Source organism: Puma concolor, chromosome C1, assembly GCF_028749965.1.
Source record: "Puma concolor isolate L17-30 chromosome C1, mPumCon1.1.hap2, whole genome shotgun sequence".
Taxonomy (NCBI): domain Eukaryota; kingdom Metazoa; phylum Chordata; class Mammalia; order Carnivora; family Felidae; genus Puma; species Puma concolor.
Window position 1 is genome coordinate 200,144,796 of NC_141674.1, and position 20,778 is coordinate 200,165,573.

General features: G+C 34.4%; 1 protein-coding gene across 2 annotated transcripts in view; it reads left to right on the forward strand.

The window, feature by feature from the left end:
• Positions 1–20,778, forward strand: part of SPAG16 (sperm associated antigen 16) — a 1,014,588-nt gene that overhangs the window by 608,693 nt on the left and 385,117 nt on the right. For both annotated transcript variants that reach the window (XM_086719555.1, XM_086719554.1), the window contains one exon: positions 12,325–12,451. In XM_086719555.1, coding sequence (XP_086575681.1) covers positions 12,325–12,451 — 127 coding nt within the window. The remainder of the gene's footprint in view (positions 1–12,324; positions 12,452–20,778) is intronic.

Below are 20,778 nucleotides of genomic sequence, written 5' to 3' on the forward strand. Positions count from 1 at the left end.
GGAATTAGGAAAATATATAAACCACTATCTTATAAAGCAACATAAGTCAACTGCAATGGGCCACTGTATCAGACCACATAACTTTTGTTTTATGTGTTTCTAATGTTTCTAATTCATAAAAGTTGATTTATTTGGTACTGTGGAGTATGGGTTAATACAAATTAATTTTATAGGCAATAAACATTTCACGTTTATTGAAACACTTTAAATAGCAATGAAACACTTTAAATAGTAACTATTTCTTAATGACAATCCTCCTAAAATGAATGTTGTATTTTTCTACCTGCAAAGCAAAATTTCATCACTGGCTGATAACCCAAAGCCCTCACTTGACATAATAGGCAGTGTGGAAGATTGTGTAGGTAGTGGTTAAAAGTACATGGTATTAAGCCAACTGTTTGGGAAGAATAATCCTACCTCCATCACTAAGTACATGTGTGATATTGAGCAAGTTATCTAGACTTTGTATACTTTGGTTTCCTTATCTTCAAACTGGATAAATTATAAGTGTAGTTGGTTCTTCTTATTCAAGATTGTTATATTTTATAAAATCACCAGAAACACTGGATTAGTGAATATGGAAACATTGTGCCCAGGGGAAATACAGGGTTAGTTTCCTGCAAGTTGATTTGTCAATTAATCAATATTTAACCTAGTTTTGTGTGTGTTTCTGTTTAAAGATGCATTATTTAATATGTATTTGTTGATTTATTCACACTGAAATTCTAGTCAAAAAGCACTATTTGCTGACATATGAACAAAGTTTGTCTAACCATTTTCTGCATGAGTGATATTACAGCTTTCACGCACTTACAGACACCAGACAACACTGCACTGGGGAGGCACTTTAAACAGCAAAGCCACAAAAATCACCACAAAAAAGCACAAAACTGTGAAAAAAAAATAAAACCACGGAACTAAGTAGACCGCAAAAGGACAATGCTTACAGTAGGAGAGCTGGAACAAGAAGGCGGAGTTCTACTTAGCTTGACCTCAGCGTGCAATGTCACATCCTGTGACTTGAAATTTTTTGCCACTCTGTGCATGTCTATATCTATGAACGTCTACGAAAGCATTGATTTGGGTGTTATAAATACGTGTTAGTGAGTAGACAGTTCACAAATCCAGAATCTGTGAATAGATAGGGCCAGCGGTACTTCACAGTGCTGTTTACACATGCAAAATGCTTAGGATAGTTAGCACTCAACAGGTGTGTTTAAACTACAATTTTAAAAGTAGGGGCTGTTGGAATATACAGAATTATTTGCTTTTGCCTTTATTAATTTGCCCCAAGATGTCATTTCAATATTTGGTCTTTTTATTTTAGTTTTTCCTTTATCCAGTTTACTGGTATAAACTGCCAAGCGTCTACTTTTTCTTACTGTTACCAGTTGTGCACTCCAGCCTCTTAACCCTCTCCCTTTGCAAAACCCTGCTCTTTGCAAAAACAGGTCAGTTGAGGGGCGCCTGGTTAAGCATCCGACTTCGACTCGTCATGATCTCGGGGTCCGTGAGTTCGAGCCCCGCGTCGGGCTCTGTGCTGACTGCTCAGAGCTTGGAGCCTGTTTCAGATTCTGTGTCTCCCTCTCTCTCTGACCCTCCCCCGTTCATGCTCTGTCTCTCTCTGTCTCAAAAATAAATAAACATTAAAAAAAATTTAAAGCAAAATTTAAAAACAAACAAACAAACAAACAAAAAACAGGTCAGTTGACTGATCAGAAAATCTGAGTGAGGACTTGAGAGTACTCTGAATCCACAGCTCTACTATAGTTATTTAATTTATTCACTTTTTGCTTCTATTCCCTAAATCCTGGCTGTATTCCAAATATTTTGAGCTTACCAAGAATCTGCCCTATGTTTACACATGTGGAGTGGAATTTTATTACCATTTGGGGATAAGGCTCAGATTGTATGTTTATTGCCAAGGGTTTTGGCCAAGAAATTTTATAGTTTCAAAGCTGTGGCCTATTCATGAGCCTTCCTGGGTGAGATACTCAAACTACATGATAGTTTATTATGTCATGATAGGTTATAGTGAACTTTAAGATAGGGCTTATGGAAGACTCCCTGATAGATTTTGTTTAAAAATCACTCTCTCTACTAAATGTTCAACTGAATTCCATGGTCACAAGGAAACTATTGCATGATGGATTTTATATAATTTACAGTAATATAAAACAAAAGGCTCTCATTATTAAAGTGTTGTTAACTTTTGAAGCCAAATTTTGGATGTCACTTGAGGATTTTGCCTTGCTGAGATGCTAATTCTGGTGGGTCTTAAAATAGCTTATATATAAACTTTTAAAAATAAACCAGGGTGGGGAGGAATCCCTCAGTGAACTGGATGTTATGAATTACAGTATGAGGATTTAAATAGGTTTCACTAATGTTCATGTTGGATTCTTAGATTTAGGTATTTCACAAAGAATTATTGGCTAAGCCTAGTGATAAATTTTATTATCGCAGGTTGACTCAATTATATAAACACTATTTAAAATCCAGGTATTACTAAGTATTAATAAGGTAATGAATGCTAATCCTCTTTTTCAAAACAAGAATAGATTTTTTTTAGCTTTTATCTTCAGAGATATATATTGTGCTGCTTTTTTGTAAATGTTCCATGCCTCTCTTAATATTTTGTTGATCTGTAAATTCATACAGGCTTGAAGTTTTAAAGGTGCAATTGCATATTCAATATTAATAGTGTTAAAACAAACACACCAAAGAAAATAAAACTCCTAAAATTTAATGCCTCATGAAGAGAAACTATGTTAAAATGTTGTCATCTTGTATGTTAGCATATGTATGGGAAATACGTTTTAAATGAAAATGTATCTGCTCTAGAAGAGTAGATAACTTTGTTTTATAATGAGTAGAAAGTTCAGAAAAAATATTCATCATTCACTTACCAGAATAATAAATTAAATCAAGGGAAAAGAGGAAATAAAGGAAAAGCAGGAGGTGAGTTAATAAACAGCCATTGCTTATGAACTAACTTCTTCCTACAAAAATGTTAGGAAAACAGCCGACAGGGCAACAGAGAGAAAATTGCATCAGGCTTCAGTGTTTATGTTTTTGATGGAAGTGTACAAATCATTTCCATCCCTTGTGGTGCTGTCATGCTCCATCACTTTAGTCCATTTTCACCTTGCAAAGAAATTTTGAATGGAACTCCCTGCTCTGACAGCTAATTAATCTTTCACAAGCCTGCTCTTGCAGCCTGTCTGCCTGGAATGCCCCACACCTTAAACCAGTGGCTCGTGAGCAGATTTCTTTCCCCCTTCAGCAGTTCTTTCTTCTGTTAAGCTATGTGAAGACCCAGCTTTTCCTTTTCATTTGGGAAACCATGTGAGCTACATCATTGAGAAATTGCTCCCTCTATCCCAACACCATATATGAATATACTCCTAAATAAATGAATTGGGTTTTAATGAACCACAAAGGCTGAATATAAATTCTAGACATGCACAGTATTTTACCAATAGTGTGTATATGCAAGGACACCTATTAGAACAATGCATTTTCTGTATACGTATATTTGTTATATCTTTGTTAGGATGAACCAGATATAATCATATTTGTAATACTGTTGCATTTGCTTTTAAATATACTACCAAATTTTGGAATAGACTTTTTAGTTTAATGGAAAATTATATCTGTTAAAAAATACTTTTAAGTTAAAAGCATAATTCTTTGTAAATTGAAATGCTTCAATTAAAAATATCATATTCAGAATTTTTCTCTTTAGTAAATAGTCTTCTAAAAAGTTACAACTAATGAACTACTTACAAATAATAATCTTAATTTTGTCACAGATAGAAATCTATTCACTAACATTTGATAGGTTAGAAATATTAATCATTGTTTTATATATTGTTCATGCTGTTTCTTTCTTATGGATTCATCTGCATCGATTGTGTTTTCTCTCACTTGTATTGTGTTCATTAAATCTCTTGTGGATTTTTATTTTTTATGTTTTCTTTCCTGTTTACTTCCTTTTAATTAAACATAAAAGACCTCCCAGGAGCTATGTAAATACATACCTTTAGAAAGGAAAAGATGTATATGCTAATGGTATAACTATTTTTTTTTAATTTTTTTTCAACGTTTTTATTTATTTTTGGGACAGAGAGAGACAGAGCATGAACGGGGGAGGGGCAGAGAGAGAGGGAGACACAGAATCGGAAACAGGCTCCAGGTTCTGAGCCATCAGCCCAGAGCCTGACGCGGGGCTCGAACTCACGGACCGCGAGATCGTGACCTGGCTGAAGTCGGACGCTTAACCGACTGCGCCACCCAGGCGCCCCAATTTTTTAAATGTTTATTTAAAGAGAGAGCGGGGTGGGGGGGGGAGAGGCAGAGAGAAGGAGAATCTTAAGCAGACTCTCTGCTCAGTGTGGTGCCCCAATGGTATAGCTATTTTAAATATCAAAGATTCTCTGTCCATCTATGAAGATGCATGTACTTGATCCATGCTTGTATGAGAAACATACTTGATAAGAGAATGGGATCACTATAAATATTCAGTTATTCACAGAAATATATATTATAGAATATTTACAATGCCATAAATATCAGGAGAGTGAAGGTACAGGGAAAAAGTATTTTGGCAAGCCATATTTGTTTTTAGTTGTTTAGTTGAGGTAATATATCCATCCGGTGCAATGAACAGTTGTTAACTGTTCAATTAGATGAGTTTTAACAAATGTATATAACTTTGAAACTAATGCAGATATAGACGATTTCTGTGACCACAGAAAGTTTCCTTGTGTCTTTATTTAATCAGTGCCTACTCCCTCTAGCAAATACTGTTCTGGTTTCTATAACCACATATTATCTGTTCTTCTTTTTTTTTATCTTTTTCTTTTCAAGTTTTTGTTTAAATTTAAATTCATTTAAATTCTAGTTAGTTAAATATGGTAAAATTGGTTTCAGGTATAGAATTTAGTGATTCATTACTTACATATACATCCAGTACTCATCACAATATGTGTCCTCCTTAATACCCATCAACAATGTAGCCCATCCGCCACCCACTTCCCTCCATTAATCAACCCTCAGTTTGTTCTCTATAGTTAAGAATCTCTTATGGCTGTCTTTCTCTCTCTCTCTTTTTTTCCCTGTCCCCTGTGTTCCTCTGTTTTGTTTCTTAAATTCCATATATGAGTGAAATCATATGGTGTTTGTTTTTCTCTGACTTATTTTGCCTAACATAATACATTCTAGATCTATGCACATCATTGCAAATGGCAAGATTTCATCCTTTTTGATGACTGAGTAATGTGCGTACATGTACATGTACTGGGTAATGTATGTACATACATACATACACACACACATATATACACCACATCTTCTTTCTCCATTCATCAGTTGATCGACATTTGGGCTCTTTCCATAACTTGGCTCTTGTTGAAATCCTGCTGTAAACATCAGGGTGCATGTGCCCCTTCGAGTCAGTATTTTCATGTCCTTTGGGAAAATACCTAGTAGTGCAATTTCTGGGTCATCAGGTAGTTCTATTTTTAACTTTTTTGAGGAATCACTATACTGTTTTCCAGAGTGGCTGTACCAGTTTGTATTCCCATCAGCTATGTAAGAGGGTTCCCTTTTCTCCATGTCCTTGCCAATATGTTTTGTGTCCTGTGTGAGGTGATAATCTCACCGTGGTTTCGATTTGTCTTTCTCTGATGATAAGTGATGTTTAACATCTTTTCATGGGTCTGTTAGCCATCTGGATGTCTTTGGAAAATGTCTGTTCATGTCTTCTGCCCATTTCTTAACTGTATTATTTATTTTAGGGGTGTTGAATTTTAAAAGCAACTTACGGAAATCTGTTGCATTTTGATACACCAATAATGAAGCAGTAGAAAGAGAAATCAAGGAATCATTCCCATTTAGAATTGTACAAAAACCATAAGATACCTAGGAATCAACCTAACCAAAGAGGTAAAAGATCTATACTCTAAAAACTATAGAATACTTATGAAGGAAATTGATGAGTACATAAAGAAATGGAAAAACATCCCATGCTCATGGATTGGAACAACAAATATTATTAAGATGTCTATGCTACCCTAGGGCACCTGTGTTGCTCAGTTAGGTGAGTGTCCAAATCCCAATTTCAGCTCAGGTCACAATCTCATGGTCATGGGATCAAGCCCTACATTAGGCTCTGCACTGAGCATGGAACCTGCTTAAGATTCTCCCTCTCTCTCTGCCACTCTCTCCTGCTCATGCTCGCTCTCTCTCTCTCTCTCTCTCTCTCTTTCTCTCTCCCTCCCTCCCTCTCAAAATAAATGAAGAAACATTTTTCAAAAAATTGCTATACCTTTAACATACATCTCCTTTCCAAAAGCATGTATTTACATGTAATTTACATGTATTACATGTATTTACATGTATTTACATTTAACATACATCAAAAAATTGCTATACCTTTAACATACATCTCCTTTCCAAAAGCACGTATTTACATAGCTCCTGAGCTTGATGTAGGGCTCCCTGCTGGGTGTGGAGGCTGCTTAAGATTCTCTATCCCTCTCCCTTTGCCCTTCCCCAAACCCTACTTTCTTCTCTCTCTTTATCAAAAAAAAAAAAAAAAAAAAAAAAAAAAGCCTGTACTGCCCAAAGCTTTCTACACATTTAATGCACTCCCTTATCAAAATACTAGCAGTTTTCACAGAGCTAGAACAATCCTAAAATTTGTATGGAACCACAAAAGACTCCAAGTAGCCAATGCCAGCATTATTTTCTCCATATACATGTTTCCATCAGGTGCCATTTTCATTCAGTGTGAATAACTTCTTTTTAGCATTTCTTATAGGAAAGATTTACTGGTGTTGAATTTTCTCAGCTTTCATTTATCTGAAAATTTATTTCATTCTCATTATGGAAGGTATTTTTAACTGATTATTGGATTTTCAGCCCTTAAATGTGTTCTATTATATTGTGTCTCTATTTTTTTCTGCTGAGAAGTAAGCTGCCATGTATACTATTGTTTCCTACATGTTGTGTTTCTTTTATCTATAGCCATTTAAAGATTTTTGTTTTATATTTTGCTTTTAGCAATTTGACTATGAAATGCTTAGATACGTTCTATCTGTTATTAACTCTCTTGGACTTTGTTGAGTTTCTTGGATCTGTATATTGGTATTTTTCATCAAATTGGGGAATTTTGTAGTTATTATTTCTTCAGAAATGTGCTACTCCTCTCATTCTCCTACTCTCCACCCCACTCTGGAAACCCATTATTTATCCATTAGACTATGTGATATTTCCCTACTGATGACTGATCTATGATATAGACATTTACTATATCTATATTTTACTATATACTATATTTTTACTCTGTTATTCAAATTAGATAATTTCTGTTAATCTGTATTCAAGCCCACCTATCCTTTTTCTGTAATATCCATTTTGCAAATGATCTTTGATCATCATTTGCAAAAGATCAATGATATTTTTATTTCACATATTGTACTTATTAATTCCTCCCTGTGCTTCTTTTTTATAGTTTCCACTTTTTTTAAAGTTTATTTATTTTGAGAGAGAGAGAGAGAGAACACAAACAGGGGAAGAACAGAGAGAGGGAGGGAGAGAGAGAATCCCAAACAGGACCCACATTGTCAGTGCAGAGCCCAACATGGGGCTTGATCTTACAAACTGTGGGATCATGACCTTACCCGAAATTAAGAGTCAATCACTGAACCAACTGAGCCACCCAGGCACCCCTCCATTTATCTTCTGAGATTCTTTATTTACACATGCATTGTAACTGTGTCTTTTTATCCTTAAACATTTATAATAGATGGTTGAAGTCTTTTTTGTCTTCTATGATCAACATTTGATTCATCTTAGAATCTCTATTACTGAGATTTTATCTTGATTATGGATCACATTTACTACATCTTAACATGTGTAGTAATTTTTTAAAATTATGTGCTGGATGTTGTTAATGGCAATTACAGGTAGTCTATATTAGGTGGTCTTTCTATGAAAGGTAGTGAGTTCTGTCCTAGTGACTAGTTTCATTATCAGCAGATTCTTTTTGCCCTTTCTGTCTTGGTTTCATTTTTTGGCAAGACAAGTCTACTTTGGTTTTGAACTTAGTTAATGAAGATGACCCTCACTTTTACTGTGGGGTCTTTCTGGAGTCCCAACTGAAAGTATGAGGTGCCCAGTGAGTTCTCTTCACTCTGGTTGGGATTAAAGCACAGTGTCTTCCAACAGCCCCTGGTCTCTGGTATTACTGTTCAGCTCTCAGCTACAGATTTCCTAGGGGGAAATCTCTGCTAGGACTATTGAATCTTACTCTGTAGAAATGCCATCTAGACCTTGACAAACAATTTCTAGAAAATCCCAATAAAAACTACTGCCATTCCAGTGCAGTTCCCTTTTCTCAGGTAGCCCACACTGCAAATTCCAGGCATATCAGCAGCCCTAACTGTTCTCACTGCCTTTTGTCTCACAGAGACTTCAATTCTACTGGGGTCCTGCTGTTACATTTAATAGCAGGGAAGTGCTTCCAAGCAGAAAGTCAGGAGGGTAGTGGAGCTCATGTTGAGCTTTTTCATTCTCTAAAAGATTACCATCTTGTGCTGTGTTTAGTTTAATGCCATAGAACAGTTGTTTTACATAATTTGTGTAATTTTATATTTATTTATTGTGTGGGGAGCAGTAAAGTACTGGTTACTCTACATGGTTAGAAACAAATTCTAACAAGACGTTTTTATTGTTAGATAAAGGAGATAACGGAGATTGCCATAGATGAGACAGATTGAAGGTGGTAAGGGAGGCAGGGGCCTTTAGAGTTAATACAGAGCTTGTGACTCAAGGGGTTTTGCAACAAGATACATCTATACTTTAAAATACAAAAATGGAAGAGTGATGAACTTAGGGATCGGGACAATAACACACTTGGTGGTAAGTCTTTGTGGAAGACAACAAACCTGATTAGAAATTAGAGATAACATATGTCCAGTTTTTTCTTTCTGCTATTTAATTTAGCAAGTAGCTGTCCCATTCAAAAATAAGTCATAATAAAAAGAAACCAACCCTGAACTTATGAATAATTATAAAAATGGAAGAATAAATTAATATAAACAAAATTCTACTAGGGACTATACAATGCAGAAGGAATTACCTAAGCAAAGTTATCAATAATTCAGATAGAAAATACACTATATTTTCAAAGATTACAGAAATGTTATTTTTAATTTATTTTATATGATGAAATATCAAAAATGTTCAAGCATTTCATTATGATTTTATAAGACAGTAGACATATATGAAAAGTAGACTGAGAAATATCAGCAAATAAGTGAAATAGAAAACATAAACCAAAGCTTTTGATGGCTCCCCTCTACACACACACACACACACACACACACACACACACACAAATAAACACAATTGAGAATTATAAAGAGCAGGGGTGAAAAAATGAAAAAAAAAAGGATATAAGCATCACAAACAAAATGTTAGCTGTAGAGACAAATGAGACAAAATAAAAATAAAACCTGGTTGGTGTTCCTAAAGAAAAAAAAATGGAATAAATGGAAGAGAAAAACATAAAGATATAATGGAAGCAACTTTCGTAGAATAATTATAGTCTGAGAATAATAGATGGAAATAGCTATCAAGTCATGCCATGGTAAAATTTCTGAACAGCGGTGTTTGTGAAAGACCTACGTGGCTAATGTGCATAGAAAGCCTATCATCCACAAAGGTAGTTGAGTGGAAATGGGAACAGAGATTAGGCTGGCTTCAGACTTTGCCTGTGGTATAAGACAGTGGAAAATTTCTTCATAAACATTTGAGAAAAAATTGATGAAACAAGATATTATAGCCAGTGAAAATTGCTCTTGAAGTAATGAATGATGAATAAAATGTAAAAAAAATATGGGTACAGAGGATTAATTTAAATATATGTTAAATAAAAATTAGGAGGACAGGTGGGAGTCACTAAGCAACTATGAAATTTGTGAATACTGATCAAATATGTGTTATGATTTTTGATGTTGTAGTATTAACAATGTGATTTTAAAATTGGGAGGTAAGTATAAAAAGAGGGAGGAATTATACATTTGTTCATTTCCTTTTTTAATTCTACTTTTCTATAAGTTATAAAATAATTAAAAATAATGTAATTTTAATATTTTTTCTTAATGTTAGGATGTCTCTTAGGGAATGATATTTCACAATAATAAAATATTTACTGGACTTTCAGCACTGCCTTTAATTCTGCTTATTTTGTTTTATAGTTAAATCCTATATAACTTAAAAATTTACTACTTTAATAAAATAAATATATTCTTCTTATTTTTCTGTTAAATCTCTCTCTGTCTCTCTGTTTCCCCATAAAGCTATGGAGAAAGAATAATTACTCTTCTGGAACAATTACCTTAATAGTTAAGTGTCATTATTTCAATATGGTGGGCATTGGAGTATAAACTTTTAAAGAAATGTTTTATACTTATGTTTTGGGAATCATTAGAAAATAGCATGTAAAATGTCTATATAACACAATAAGTCCTTAAAAATAAAAAAGAAATTATTCTGTACATTTTAGTACTAACCTCAAAAAAGGAAAAAACTGTCAGAAGTAAAATCCAGGCATACTTATAAATATCCAAATATATTAGCTTAAAGGACTAGGTATTATATATTTTAAGCTTATGAACCATATGGTCTCTCTTATAACTATGCAACTCTGCTATAGTAGTGGGAAAGCAGCAACAGACAAGTGTAAACAAATTGGCATCTTCTTTTTTTTTTTTTTCAACGTTTATTTTATTTTTGGGACAGAGAGAGACAGAGCATGAACGGGGGAGGGGCAGTGAGAGAGGGAGACACAGAATCGGAAACAGGCTCCAGGCTCTGAGCCATCAGCCCAGAGCCTGACGCGGGGCTCGAACTCACGGACCGCGAGATTGTGACCTGGCTGAAGTCGGACGCTTAACCGACTGCACCACCCAGGCGCCCCACAAATTGGCATCTTCTAATAAAACATTTGCAAAAATAGGCAGCCAGTCTATATGCCATAGTTTGTTAACTCCTGATATATACTGACCCATATCATCAGCTTTAATAATCAAACTAATATCAAGCTCTCTCAGAAATATTGAGATAAAGATGCTAACACAGAATGGTCCTAATTAATGAATTTATTGATTTTACTTTCTTGTTCCTGACATTAATTAATATAATACTTAATTTTGATATGGAAAGATTCAATCACAGAGAGTGTCACTGAGTAACTTACATGTGTTAATATATTCATAAATCTTAATATCTTTTGATTTTTTTAAAAAACATCAAAATCAAGTGAGGAGGAACAAACTTTGCTCCTAACAGTTCTTAGATGCTATGCTCAGTTTGACTTCTTCCCTTCCCGTTTACATATATGACCTTGGTCAGAGAATCCCAGAATGTTGGAGCTGGATTGGACCTCTCAGTACATCAAATTAAGTAATCTCATTCATACAGGAAGGAAAGCTGCTGGCACTGAGATTGAATAACTTGCTCCTGGTCACCCTGCTAGCTCTTGTCAAAGTTAGGAACTGGAACACGGTCTCCTGCCTCCCATTGCAGAGGTTTTCCCACTATGCCAGACTACCGAATATGGCATGGCTCAAGCCAGAAGGGAGCCAGTTGGTCAGAGCTTAAACAACTGGTTATCTTATTAGAAATATGCTTATATTGACTCCTGTGTTCTCAGCACTGTTAATTATCCTGCTTCTACTCTTTCTCTGTTTTTAAAATATGCTTATCACTGAAGTTCATTAAAAGCAATTAAGCATTACAAACAGGGAATAATGCTGTTCTGTATATACTCTGTTTCCTTAAAAAAAAAAAAAAAAAAAAAAAAAACTTTGATAAAGTGGCAAAAGGCAAAACTGCAGTTTTATTTCTTTCTTAGTTATTTCTAACAGTAGAGATCAGAATCGAATTCAGTGGGTTTAGAATGAAGCCTGAACATTTGCCTTCCATTGTTTTCTTTTCTTAGCATGTTCGTTTATTAGATGGGGACCATTTTTATTTAATCATTTCGTGAGAAGGAATAAATGACAGTTGGTGTGACTTTATAAATTGAAGGTAACTTAAATTTAGTCAGTTGCATGCTACAATTCTATAAAGTGCTTAGGATGTCAAGTGACTATAGAATTTTCCCTTAAAATGTGGCTTTTGTATATTTTTGTCATTTACAAAATTACGCTTCAGATACTTAAATTATCTTCATTAGCATTGTGTAGACAGCATAAGAAACATTTAGGTGCTAACTCCTAAAACTTGAAATCTCCATTTCTGTCTACACAGTGAAAGATGCAGATGCACTTTGTACGGACATGTGGATTCTGTGAACAGCATTGAGTTTTTTCCTGGTTCCAACACTCTTCTCACAGGTTCTGCAGATAAGACCCTGTCTGTATGGGATGCAAGAACAGTAAGCAAATCTTCAGCCCTTTTTTAGGTGTTGATAAGTCTAATCACTCTTGGTCACTCTTTAGGTTCTGGGTGCAACTTATAAAGTAATTGTGCAAGGGCATGGAAGGTAAAAAATGGGAGTGTGTTCCTATTTACAAGGTCTTGCTTAGGTACTCTTACCTACCGTGCCTCCTGTATGTGTAGGGGTTACAAAAATAATGCAATGACTTCATTAAACATTAATTCAACAATTTTTTATTGAGACAGAAACTGCTGGTTCAGGAAATATGAAAGGGGAACATGTAGTGCTTCTCCTTAAGGATCTTGTAGCAAAGAGAAACAAGAGATTATCTTAATGCAATGAGGTATGTTTTTAAATGGAAGAACATACGAGAGAGAAAGCCTGGAGAACTGTCATCTGCCTGAAAGGGTATTGATGGCTTCCAAGAGGAGTCTGTGCTTGGGCTGAGATGTGGAGGATAAGTAGGATATATCAGGTAGTCTGGAGAGTGTGGACTCTGGGAAAAGGTAGTGCATGTACAAAGCAGTAGAAATGTGAGGCTCAAATAGTATGTTCTGGGTGTAATAATATGTATGAATAGAGCTTACAGAAGAAGAAACAGCAGGTAAGAGTATTCAGATAGACAAGGACAAGGTCATGAAGTACCTGATTCAGGTTTTATAGTGTTTCGGGGGCAATCTGTTAGAATGTCAAGGAAGCAGGGTAACACAATCAAATTTGCCTTTTAGAAAGACTAATATATTATGGTAGTTGAGTAAGGGAGTCTGTTTCATTGAGGAAGTTGGTACAACAGGCTGTGAGTGGATGGGAATTTGAACCAGGAAACTAACAAAAAAAAAAAAAAAAAAAAGGAAGAGAATGGTTTAAAGGCAGGAAGTTTGACTCTCAGAATTTGAAGAGTGATTAGAGGTAGAGATTATGGGAGGAAGAGGTGTCTAAGGTGACCAGCTGTGTGAGTTTGTCCACAGCTGAGGAATGTCCTGGGTCATGGGATTTTCAGTGCTAAAACCAGACAGCCCCAGATTACTGTTGATTCAAAGTGAAGTTGATATAAAGAAATGGAGACAGAAAGGGAAAACTACATTTTCAAACAGTTTAGCAGTGAAGTTGAAGAGGAGAAAATGCTGTAGCTCTAGGGTCAGAAGAAAAACAAAGGGTCCCCTTTGTTCACATAGGAAACAACAGGTTTATTTTTTCAGGGAAAGAGCAAAGGGAAGAGAAGGGATTGAAGATGGAGGAGAGACAAGAGATAACACAGAGGCTTATTGAGCACAGATTTTAGTGATTTGAGAAATTCCAAGATATGCAAAACAGGATCTCCATATCCATTCTTAGTAATATTTGATGAGGATAGCAAAGAAAACAAGGACTCTGGGAAACTATACAAAAAAAGAAAAAAAAACAAAGAAATATCCATAGATTCTGATTCCTGGGTCACTAAGGAAATGCAACTTGTAATTTCTCTCTTTTATCTTCCCATATATGACACATGATTGACATCAATAAAGGATTAAGATGATGAACATACAGATGGTGGGAATAGCAATCCAATTCAGTATGGGAGGCCCTATTTAGTCATCTGAGGCAAACTAATTTAGGATGAATACACAAGAAGTCTCAGGTTCACATACTACAGAAGAAGGCTATAAATGTCTTAGACACCAACTTCACATGTTGCAGAAATTTAGACTTCTGAAGAAGCAGAAGTCAAAAGGCACTGGGGGAAAAGTATGTCAGACATGACTTAAGAATAAAATCAGAATGAATTGTTATTGAGTACAAAAGTCCTGCAACCTTCTCCTTGCTTTAAAATAGCTTAGACCCTGATATAGCAGAGTTCACTCCTGCTAATGGAGCATCAGTGGAAAAGCAAGATTTTCAAATGCATTTAGCCTAAATACTTAGATGTGAAGTGCATATAAAAGCAACTGGTAAAGGAAAACCCACAGAGAAAATATTAATTTAGCAGTGACCCAAATTTTATGTTCATTTTCTCTTGATTTCAGGGTTTTCTCCCCCTTCCCTCTGAAAGTGCTGTAACTGAATGTTCTCAGAAAGCATGTCTCTTAATTTTTTTTTCTCATGAAAAACTGAAGCACTAGTGCTTAGAAATAAAACCTTTCTTATTAAAAGAAGTTGCCTCTATATATTTGCCTTAAATGCACAGAGTTGTTTTCTGATGGTGACCTTCCTACCTGATTTGTGAACTCTTTTTGTATTGTTCTTACTCCCCACAGTATCTCTGAGAGCAGAAAAAAGATTCATCACAGCACAGGGCCTTTAGTATACGGTAGCATAGCATTGGATTAAATGTATGTGCAGAGAAAGATTGAATCCCAAAAGTATCTCTTTAATCTATCTGTCTCTCTATTAAATTGGTTTAATGGCAAATTAAAGTTTATATTACTATGTATGCTAGCTTTAATTAATACTAGGAAAAGGACTCTAAAATATTTTGGTGTAAATGAAATGTTATTCATAAATAATAGTAAGCGTATGATTGACTAGACATATAATTCATTTGATGAGTTTATTTTCTGAAAACATTTTCAAGCCAGATGGTAAAAAATATATATATACTTAAATTGCTATAATTTAATATAGAATTAGCATGTAAAACAAAGGGAAATTTACTTATGTTATTAATAATTAGACAATGCAAGTTGTTAACTAAAATGTTAATATAAAATTCTACAAATAGCATATGACAACAACTCTAGAGTTAAAACAGAATTGTTTTATTAAAGTCACATTAGGCACTTCTATGATTTTGTTTCTCATTCACCTCATTTATTTAAAACCCAAGAAACCTTGAAAAAACTAGATTTAAAAAAAATTATATGGCATTTTAAAAGTACATGTTATATGTTGTTAATATACTATGAAATTATTTGCTATTTTATATCCCAATGGTTCATGCAGGAGTTAAAAATAAATTTACTTTTGTTGGTGAGTATTAAGAGATATTGAAAGAGGGGAGCCTGGGTGGCTCAGTCAGTTAAGCATGAGAGTTCGGCTTAGGTCAAGATCTCACAGTTCGTGGGTTCAAGCTCTGTGTTGGGCTCTGTGCTGACAGCTCACAACCCGGAGCCTGCTTTGGATTTTGTGTTTCCCTCTCTCTCTGCCCCTCACCCACTCACTCTCTGTTTCTCTCTCTTTCAAAAATGAATAAACATTATTTTTTTTAATTAAAAAAAAAAAAAGATTTTGAAAGAGAAAACCAGGGTAGCTATACCATCTTCTAAGTGATAGTACACAACATACTGAGATGGGTGACATTTTTGGACTTGTAACATTAGCTGCATCCATATTGTGCCAGTGTACTTCTTCTTTCTAACTTTTAGATTATTTTAATTCTTTGATAAATGATAAACTGTCTGGTTACCCTGAAAGTCTGAACCGAAAAGGAGATAATAGCTTCCTTCTCTTCCTAGTAAAACAAGGACAGCCCATTTTGTCACCTCATTGTGATCAATTACTATTGAGACATCCTCTAAAATATTTTTTGATGAAACATGAAAATGACCAGTGGATTATATTCCTATAAATTAGTTTTAAACCTCTTTCTCCCATTTCCAAACATATATTAGTCTTAAATCATTAACCTAATCTAACAGCTTATTGTCAAGGATAATGAATGTATAGACCTCTAAGTCAGTCTCTAAGTCAACTAGACAGATCAGCTCTGAATTTTGTGGGAGATGAGGAGAGGGATATAAATCTCTATAATTACCAAATGGAGGCTATTAAATAGCTTGCAGTTTGAAAACTCATGAACTTGCTCTGTTTCATAGGACTACATACAGAAAGAGTATTTTTTTCTCAAAGTTATGAAACAGTGAAAGTATTATATTAAAATTGAAAAATAAGATTAGAACATTGCCAGAAAATGATGTATATAATACAGGACGTTTAATCAAAACTTATAATGCCCTCTCAAAAAGTGACATGAAAAAAACCTAATATACATCAGTGATTCAGAAGCCCATTTAAAATAAGTGCAATGAGATTATTAGTCATTCACAAGTCCACTGAAAATATTAAGCCATTTGATTTTTTTTTTTAAAGAATGTGCTCACTGTACAGTAAAGCATAGGATAGGATGAGTTATACTTCTATGAGTTGTTCAGAGCTGGGCTGGCAGCAGAGTTGCTGACATTTTATCTCTTGTGATGAATCAGACATAGAAAATTCATGCCTGAGACTGCCTTTGATGGCTGTGCCTCGCCCCCTGGACTAACGGCAGGCTCTTGTCCAGCATTTGATGTTGTCCTCACTTAGCTTTAACCAAAAGATCCAGTAACTGATGACTGTGAAGTCCTGTAAAGTGGAGAATCTAAGTACTCACCAAAGGAGTTATATTGCTTGATCATGTCTGGTGCCCAGCCCAACGTCATCTCTGTAGTTCAGCCTGCCCCCTGCACACATCTGTTGGTTTCCCCCCGATAGGATCTGGTGAATTCTCAGAGGAGCCTGGCATTATTTGGAAGCTAGAATATGGACATAAAGGCCAAGCTTGCACCTTCTCTCTCTAGGTTTTATTCCTTAGACACATTCAATTTAGTAATCTTTATTGACGTTCTTTGTGCCAGGCAACATACTGGGTTCTCGATTATTGACTGGGACAGAGTCCCTGCCATCAGTGAACATGTGGTCTATTAATTACTATGCAGTGGTAATAAAGATATAAAGCCATGTAGACAGAAAGATAAGCTATTTTAAAATAATGGAGGGGCACCTGGGTGGCTCAGTCAGTTAAGCGTCCGACTTCAGCTCAGGTCATGATCTCACAGTTTGTGAGTTCAAACCCCGCGTCGGGCTCTGTGCTGACAGCTTGGAGCCTGGAGCCTGCTTCAGATTCTGTGTCTCCTCTCTCCCTGTCCCTCCCTGACTTATGCTCTGTCTCTGTCTCTCAAGAATATATAAATGTAAAAAAAAAAAATTTTAAATAATGTAGTAATTGCTATATATAAGTAGAGTTTTGGCCTTTTGTACCAAACTTTATTATTTCAAAAGGTGATTTTATGATTAACACTTACTGGATACGTCCCATGTGCCATCACTGTAATGCTGACTGGAATTACCATTATTGTCTATACTAGGAATTGAAGAAAACAAAGGCTTAGAAGAGTGAAATGTGTTGCCCACGATCAGCCAACTGGTCGGTAGCAGAATCAGTAAACAAGCTGATTCTCCAACCTCAACTCCATATTGTTATTTTGTGGCCTCTAATTTTTGTTGGTTCTCACTGAAAATTAGAATAGTGTTAAAATGACATTTCAGTGAGAAAAGATGATTTAATATCCCTATATTTCCCAAAATATTGGCTTAACACAGTAATTCAGTGATTCACAAGTCAGATATATTGCTTAGATTTAGCAACTCTTAGAGCTTCAAATGATGCCTCACAGATACAAAACTCTTAAGGGAAAACATGTATAATGGTCTGTAGCTATCAATTTGGACACTGGATTTTCAAATTCATCCACCAGTTATGCAGAGCCATTTTTGCTAAAATTATGCTAGGCATTTTTCATTTTCTGAGGTTGATGTATTGGCCTTATAAACTAATCAGAAGTTTTCAAATGTAGGCAATTTGATACAAGCAGATACATTTGAGAAAATAAATGTACTTAATTGTTTTTCTATATAATGAATCATGGGCTTACATCCTAAAATATCTTGTAGTTTTATCAGACAGTATAGCATAGTAGGAGCACACAGTCATTCTGACTGGATTCAAACCCAAATTCTGCTGCTTATTATCAGTGTGGCTTTGGCCACAATTATCTAAAATCTTTGTGCCTCAATTTTCTCATTTGTGAAATGTGGATACTAGAAATACCAATACATAAAGGTGTTATGAAAAACCGTATGAAGTAGAAGATTGACTGATACGTATAAGAACTTAATATATTCTAGATTCTTATAGCAGGTTATATGTTACAGTTGTTTGCCTACTCATATCTGTCCTATCATGTAACTCGGATCTTTCTTCTCTAATTTTGCAATTGTTGGCATAATAGGTGCTCAATAGACGATGAAAGGAAGTGAGATAAGAGGGGCGGAATCATTAATCATGTGTTTTTCTTTTTATGCGAAAAAGCATTTTGCCTGAAAAATCCACTGTTTTCTAAAAATTAAAAATTTATATTTTAATACACAATAAAACAATCATATTAAATAAGTTAATTTAATGTAATAAGATCTTAAAAGATTGTTATTTAACTCATAAAATACTGCATTTCTTTATATATCTCATATACAGAACATAAAATCTTTGCATACATATCACAAATATGTCATGCTTTTCCTCTTATCCTTTTTAGTTAACGTAAATAGTATTACAGTGGCCAGCAGTGAATAAACTATTTTTGTATATGGGAGCCAGGCTTTGAAAAAAATGTTGTATATCAATGGAAACAACAATTAATTACTGCGTATTTCTAACTGAAGTATACATATACATTAGTTTTATGTAATTATTTCAGTTCTGTATGGGTTTAAAATAACTCCATATTTCATGTAGTTCATTGAAATTTAATCTAATAAAGATACAAAGTTGTGCTGTAAGTAGGCATAATAATAAGTAAAATGTCTAACCAAATGCTTAGAAAAAGTTGAATATTCTCAATAACAGTTCACTCTTATCATAGTTAAGACACCCCTCTCTGCATTCTGTTTTATTGAATTGTATGGATTGGATTGAAATTCTAGGATTGGAGGGACCAATCCTAGAACAATTTAATACCAAGTATTAAAAATTTATCCTTTGAATAAAAATAACATGAGCTCAAAAACTTTTCCCCATATGCTTACTCAATTTTTATTCCATTGCTTAAGTGGGTAATTTGTATCAATTTGAAAGTATTTATATTATTAGTAGAGAAATTATCATCTAGGAGAGTATGAAATTTAGGGATAGACAATTCAGTTCCTCTTATGTTCTTTAATAATAGCTGTAAGAAAAATAATAGTATATTCTGTCAGTTACTTTAGATACATGATCTAAACATCACAAACAATATTGCATGTTAGAGAATATGTTCACCATATTATAGATGAAGACAGTAAAAAACAGTGATGTTAAATAAATTTTTCAGAGATAATGGTGGTGATCTTAAGATTGCAACCCTGTTCCTTTTGGCATCAAAGGTCTTGTCTCTTTACTGCTACATGCTATCTCTATTTTATTTAATGACATTAATAAAACCTGATTATTGAAAGGCATTTTTAAGCATCTGTCCATGACACTGAGTTTGATAGTGTCCCAAATAAAATGAAAACCCTCTAAATTTCAGCTTCATCATCTTGTCTCCTTTATCATAATATATGTTCTTAGGGAAGAGTAAAGATAAAATATATGCTAAAACATAATTATTTATTTTAATACCTAGTTAAAATCATATAATACATTCCAAACTGAACAGATTTTTTTTTCATTCTCTCTCTTGAATGACAGTTTCTCAGATTGCCATGAAATTATATGGATAGATGATTGGTAGGAAGTTAAAATCAAAGGGAAGCATGAATATCATCATTTTTAGATGTGATAGAACCTAGGTGTGATCTCTTGGGAAAAATTAATTTGGGAACCTATTTACATTCAAGAAAAGGGAGGGTTATCCTATAAGAATACTGATGGCACCTTAATCATAGAGTATGTTTGACCAAAAGGAAATCCCAGTGCATTGCCTCTACCCTTTCTGGCTTGAGTACAGTTTAGAGAAAATATAGAATTTGAAGTCAGATAGAATGCAGTTTGAATCCAGATTCTGCCACTTTCTAGTTGTATGTTGTAAGGCATGATATTGGACACCTGTAAAGTTCAACAATTTCTTTTTAAATTGAAGTAATAATTAAGTCAAAGTGTTAGCACTGGGAGCATGTATTTGGAAGTCAAAAATGAAGTTATTTTTCCCTTGATTGGTAGCTGAGAATGCTAGTGGCAAGTCTTCTCATGATTTGTAGTTCTGTCTCTTTGGTTGATGGGTTAAATGGTACTTAATGAAATTGAACAATTCCATTGCACACTGCTTTACCCAGTGTTTTGTCTATTGCTGTCACTTTCATGAACTCAGTGACTGTAATTCATTGCATCAATTTGTAATTCCACAATCCTTGTAGTGTTTATTCGATCTATCTTGATTGTAGTCCCCCAACTTCAATTCAACATATAGAAATTACTTAGGAATAATCTTGTCACTTGTTATTTATTCTTTTATACATTCAACCCATTAAGGCTTCAATAGTGATGACTTGGCTGTACTTCAAGTTAGTCTTAACTTTGAATTCATTGTAGCACTACATGTTAATTATAATTT